We start from the raw sequence: 6461 nt of genomic DNA on the forward strand, positions 1-6461 counted from the left end.
AGCAGATTACTTTTGCGCTGCCTGTGTGAAATACGTAGTTCACTTTGCCTCTCCATCATGTTTAGGATGCTGAAACACCACCTCCACCCGGGCATTTTTCTCTTGTTCGTATGGCTTTGTCACCTCATGGAACATCAAAAAGTTCAAGGTAGGCTCTCTTTATCAATTTTATTAATTTTTTTTTTTCGTTTTTGGGAAACTTCGACTTGTTGTCAGCCACAAAAGGCGCAAGACTATCGAATACTTGCTGCAAACAGATAAACTTTTTAAAGTGGGTTTCCCCTTTTCCTACCGCTGACAAAAACTCTCTCTCTGCATCAGACAGTGCGTGCGTAAAGCGTCCATAAAACAGGTGCCGTATGGGACACTTCAAAGTAAGGCTATATCATGGCACGTTTTGCAGCCCTCGCCAGGCGCACACACTTATGCCGCCACGCCGTGTTGGTGGCAGCTCCAGCTTTCCATGATACCTGAGCATATTCAGATCATTTTGTATATACGTTCAGGGTCTCACGGTGTTGTCGCCAAACCTATAACAAACTTCAGAATATCCACCGTGAGGTTAAGGGCGTGTTATCTATATATTTCATGCACGCGCTCATGTGGGTTTGTGCGTAAAAATGGCAATTTTTTGGCAGTTGTAAATCTTTAATTTTGACTAAATAATCAAGCTTTTGCAAATGCCGTTTTCTGTTTGTTTGCTTGTTTGAGAGCTTATTGTTTCAATAGATGTAATATAAAACCCGCATTGAATCTCAGAAACACACCAGTTCATGACCACTTAATGTCATGTGTGTCTGTGTCGGTTTAACCATCCGGCTGTTGTCTGGATCAGGGAATATATTTTTACCATAGCAATAGGATAACGATTCTTTTTGTTATTAATTTGTATTTGTATATGTTTAAAATGAACTTTTCACTGGTTTGTTCATGAGCAAGTCATTGTCTGGTGGGTGTATGTCTGGGATATTGTTCAGAGGCGTTGGAGACGGTGGTGTGTTTAGCTAAAGACCGTGGTTTTCTGAAGGAGATTGGCTGCTATTTAACACTGTCTAGACGCTCCACTTTCTGTCCAGTGATAACAAGGAGGCTCTAGGAATAAAGAACAACCCCCCCTCCAGAGATTCTTCTTACTTTTTTTGGTTTGTGGCTGCATTGTTAGGGCTGTCAGTCACAGATGGGATAGGCAAGTGTTAACAGTCTAGCAAAAGAAGAAAAAAAAATCAGACAAAATACAGCCGCGAGAGGGAGGGGAGGGAGCGTCTCGGATAATACGGTCTGCGTGTGTGTCTAGAGAGTCTGGGTCAGCGGTTTCAGGCGTTCAGTTCAACGTGCGACATTCGAGCTTTTTTTTGTGTTTGTCTGTTTACAGCCGGTAACTGCTGGTTGCAGCAGGGAAAGAACGGGAGATGCCAGGTGCTGTACATGCCCGGGATGAGCCGGGAGGAGTGCTGTCGGAGTGGGAGACTGGGGACGTCCTGGACTGAAGAGGACGTCCCCAACAGCACGCTCTTCAGATGGATGATCTTCAATGGCGGTGCCCCCAATTGCATACCTTGCAAAGGTGGAGGTGCACTCATTTCCCTTCGTTTTCCCACAACATCGTTTCCCAATACACATCCTCAGTCATTTAGCTTAATACATCCCAGTGGTGATATTATTTACGCATATTAATTGCTTTATGCGCCATAGTGATTTTACGCACAAGGACCAAATCCTCCACCAGCATGACATAACCCAGAGCTTTTGTTTTTAGAAACCTGCGATAATGTTGACTGTGGGCCTGGAAAGAGGTGCAAGATGAACAGGAGAAGTAAGCCGCGCTGCGTGTGCGCGCCAGACTGCTCCAACATCACCTGGAAAGGACCGGTCTGCGGCTCAGACGGAAAGACCTACAAAGACGAATGCGCATTGCTGAAGGCTAAATGTAAAGGCCACCCCGACCTGGACGTGCAATACCAGGGAAAGTGCAAGAGTAAGTACACATTTTGTTAAATCTTCCCACTTGTGAGACTCCACATTTCCCGTAGCTGCTGCACATGCCAATAATCCAACGGTCTCCTCCTCGTTTTTACGCCATTCGTGTCATTTTTCACAAACTCTTCCCATTTCTTTGTCTCGACAGAAACGTGCCGCGACGTCTTGTGCCCCGGAAGCTCCACGTGCGTCGTGGACCAGACGAATAACGCATATTGTGTGACGTGTAATCGGATTTGCCCCGAGGTGACTTCGCCTGAGCAGTACCTGTGTGGAAACGACGGGATCATCTATGCCAGCGCGTGTCACCTGAGAAGAGCTACCTGTCTCCTGGGCAGATCTATTGGAGTGGCGTATGAGGGGAAATGCATAAGTAAGTCTGCAACTAGACACGGGAGAGTGTGAGACTTGATTCTCTGAGAGAGCGCCTCGAGCCACTGACTATTGAACATTGTTTGAGTGCATTTTCCTTCCTGGCCAAGCTCTGCAGTTATTCACTGTTCCTTTTTGCCAACATTCCACTGAGGAGGGGGTCTTGGGGAGAGCGAGTGTTTGGTAGTTGCTTGTGTTTGCTCAATAAATGATAGACATCTTATTATTTCCTGATGTTGGCAGCCCAATCCCATATGGGAGAGAGGGAAGCAGGGGGGGAGGCAGAAGGAGAGTGAAACAGGGGAGTGCTGAGGGGGCCTTGGGAGATATGCTTCAACTTAATATTTGAATCAGATGGAATCACATCCACAAAGCAGTAAATCTAAGTCATGTAGTCTTCAAAATGCAAATTAAAACATCACTCCTTTTCTTTTTGCCACAAGACCTAACACCCTAAAACAGGATTTAGCTTTTGATTCCTTTGCTCAGTTCTCCATGAACTCTGACGCCATCTGATCAAAGATCTCCCTCTACGATGGTTCTTTCTCCTTGCAGAGGCCAAGTCGTGTGAGGACATCCAGTGCAGCGCGGGGAAGAAGTGTCTGTGGGATGCTCGGATGAGCCGGGGCCGCTGCTCGCTGTGTGAGGAGACCTGTCCGGAGAGCAAGATGGAGGAGGCGGTGTGTGCCAGCGACAACACCACATATCCCAGTGAATGTGCCATGAAGCAAGTTGCTTGTTCTTTGGGGGTGCTGCTGGAAGTCAAGCACTCGGGATCTTGCAACTGTAAGTAAAAAAGCAAAAGCAAAAATATGAAAAGAATGAAAGAAAAACACCCCCTTCTCCCTCTCCAAGCAAAAGACAATATTCCATGTTGCTTTCCCAACAAAAAACCTCCCCTGAAAGTGCCCCCCCCCCCTATCCCCACTCTTCCTCCAAACCCCTTTGCCCCAGCCACACCAACAAGCACAGCTTAAGCAAGCAGAAAGGACTTGGGAATAGAAGAACTTGCATGACGTTGTATTTGTCGCTGGCTTTTGTTCTTGTGTTCTTGTTGGTTTTTAAAATGTTTACCTTTTTTAACTTCTTCTGCAGAGCAAAATAACAGAAAGTTGAATGAAAAAGCTTAAATATATATCGACAGACTTCATCTAAGAGTCTAGGAAATGCTAACTCCATTAAACTAACGCAAATAATAAAGGAGACTAATTTTGTTTGCAGTGGAACAATTCTGATATTTCAAAAGTCTAGTTCAGTATATGGACATCCTAGTGACCTGCAGGAGCAGGTTGCCTTAAATCTGCATTTAAAAAAAATAATCAGTTATGGTTATACTTTTATGATAGTGGTCATATCTTTACAGCTTGTAAATTCCATGGTCACATTTGCTAATTTTGTTATTTGTGTTTTTGTATTATTTTTCTTTTGGTTGCTTTTGGCTGTAATCAATTAATTCAAAATGCACTGCCTCTTGTGACATACATCCCGCTGCCAACATGTCAATAAGACAGAATACTTTTCAATATACTCATATGATGAGCATAAGGTGATTGTAACATTGGTAACATGTTGGTGATAATGACAATGGATTCCAATGCTGATATTCCTATCTAGACTTCTTATCTGTGGAGCCATTCATGCGCTCACAAATCTGTGAGTAAACTATCAAATTGAAGGAAGTATCAAATTTACATTCCAAAAAGAGTGTCTCCTTGTTTGTTTCTCTCTCCCGGCTGACTGAATACTTTAATGCAATGTGCTTAAGATATGCAACGGAATCCAAGGGACCAACTTTATGATCACCTCATGAGCTAAACATCAATGTGATACTTAACAGTGTGCAGGATAAGCATCAGACACTTGTAGATCCAAGCTCTCTCACTCCCTACTCATCATCAGTTTAAACAAGTTAACATCTATCAGCTAACTTGTATTGATCAAGCTGTTTCCAGTGAATGTGTTGTCTACCAGAATATGTATCAGCAATTACAAGAAATCCATTTGGATTGATGAGGGACTGCCTGTTGTTGTTGTTGTTGTTGTTGTTTTATTTTTCCTTTTTTGTATTGTCACTCTCGCTCTTGCTTGTGAGCTTTCTTTTCTTGTTTTTTTTGTTTATTTTTCCGATGTAAAGCTCCTCTGTAAAAAGAAAAGAATATACCTCAGAACTGTGTCGATGATCTTTGACCTGCTTGCTAAGGCCAGGCCACGACACAGAGTCCAACCTCCCTGTACGTTTGAGCCAGAAACTTAGAACAATAATCAGAGCGAAGGAAAACCAGCAAACCAGAGAACACAAGAGCATACTTCTGTGTTATGTGCGTCTGCTTTTAAGGAATGTGCCCAAAAGAGACCAGAGCCACTGGAACCATAAGCCCCTTTACCCGCCACCCAGCAGCACCCCCTCCCCTCACCCCTAAACCCACTTTGTGACCTACCATCCACCCCTATTTTCCATCAACCCACTTTTTTTCTTTTGTTGCAGCCCTGACTTGTTAGATTATGTAAATGGAAGTTGCATAATTGGGGATGCCACAGCAATTGTTGATGCTAAGTCAGACACACACACACACACACACATACACACACACACACACACACGTGCGCGCACACACACACACACACACACACACACACACACAGATGCACGCACACACTCACACACAACATACATTAACACACACACCACACACACCCACACAAAAGAAAACAAAAGGGAGGCTTTGTGCCAGTGGCATTGCTGTGAGCTTTTTTTTCTTTTCGTTTTTGAGAACATTCAGTGATATTCTGTGCTGTTGAGGTCCATATTCATACAACAGCTACCATATATTCTCCCACATAGCCATTACAGAAGACCAGGAGGAGGATGAGGAAGATGAGGACTCAGACTACAAGGCCTATGTCCATATATCTTCTATACTGGATGGATAGGCCCCCATCACTAGGGGAAGAGTCCTAGGGCAAGGAATCATGTCCATACTGTACATTATGTGTATGCTTATTTATTTTTTACAGAAAAAGGAAGTATACATATAGTTCAGTCCGCTAGATGTTTATTTATACCTTTTTTGTGTTTTATAATTTATACATTTACAATGTCAGGCTTACTATCTACCATGATATATTGTGTTACCACTCATTTCCCCCCCTTTTTTGTTGTTGTCCCTTTTACTTTCTTTTTTTTAATCATGAAGAAATATATTTGTCCAAAGAGAAGCAGTGTTATTTATTTGTCATGTTACCGTGTAAGTAAAAGTCCTCTACAAGCTGTAAATTGCATTCCCTAAGCTGTAAAAATCTGCTTGTTTCTGTCAAATCTCTATCACAGATGTTTATGTCACACATACGTAAATGCATGTTTAGGCTGTGTGTTTATTTATTGGGAATATATCAATCATTTTATGTACAGAAGTGTTTCTGGTTTGTTTACAACTCATAATAACTGACCAAAGGGATTCTCTCAATGGTTTTGCAAAAGAGCATTGTAAAAGTTGCAACACAGCAGTGATGAAAAGGAAGAGAGAAAAAAGAGCCATTTGTTTTTTCTTTCCTTATTTTTTTTGGTTACTCTTCAGTTTTAGAATTGTTTCCACATGGAGACAACAACTTTAGATGTTATTCAATAGCAGTGTACTTTGTCTCATCATGTTAGAGCAGAGGTACATTTTGGACGATACTTGATTATTTTGGAAACAATGTGCCATTAACATTTGTGTGCTGTCTTCTTGCCAATGAGCTCCGTATTGCTCTCGCAGAGCTACAATAGGACTAACGTACTGCAGTAATCGACTCTATATCAGATTTCATCACTTCGTTTTTTTTGTTTTTTTTTCTCAGAATGCAACACAAGAGAAATACAAAATTCTGTTATGAATATATAGTTTTGTATTTTTTATGTAAATGTCATATGTACATATAAAGTTTGATGGTATTTGTACAGATATGAAGAGTGAAACAATAAAAGTTTTTTTCCTTATACTTTTTCTGACTCATGACGCATTATTATTTATGAATAACATGTAGTTAAACATATCAAATGTCAAAGCATGGGCTGAATCCTTAGAAGAATTTTTTCAGACCAACATACAGTAAAAAGGTAACAGAGTTGGGCG

The 6461-nt window shown here is 41.9% G+C and overlaps 1 protein-coding gene across 3 annotated transcripts; it reads left to right on the forward strand.

Moving 5' to 3' along the window:
• On the forward strand, positions 1-6327 carry fsta (follistatin a). 3 transcript variants are annotated; one of them, XM_080048273.1, is made up of 6 exons: positions 1-148; positions 1373-1570; positions 1757-1975; positions 2126-2350; positions 2905-3135; positions 5192-6327. In XM_080048273.1, the coding sequence occupies exons 1-6, from the start codon at positions 58-60 to the stop codon at positions 5278-5280; spliced, it is 1053 nt and encodes a 350-aa protein (XP_079904399.1). In that variant the 5' UTR covers positions 1-57; the 3' UTR covers positions 5281-6327. The 3 variants fall into 3 exon arrangements, with proteins under 3 accessions (XP_079904399.1, XP_079904400.1, XP_079904401.1); XM_080048274.1 differs by having other exon boundaries at positions 1373-1564; XM_080048275.1 differs by having other exon boundaries at positions 2905-6327.
• The last annotated feature ends 134 nt before the right edge of the window (positions 6328-6461 follow it).

This window comes from Ammodytes marinus (genome assembly GCF_949987685.1).
Source record: "Ammodytes marinus genome assembly, chromosome: 2".
Taxonomy (NCBI): domain Eukaryota; kingdom Metazoa; phylum Chordata; class Actinopteri; order Uranoscopiformes; family Ammodytidae; genus Ammodytes; species Ammodytes marinus.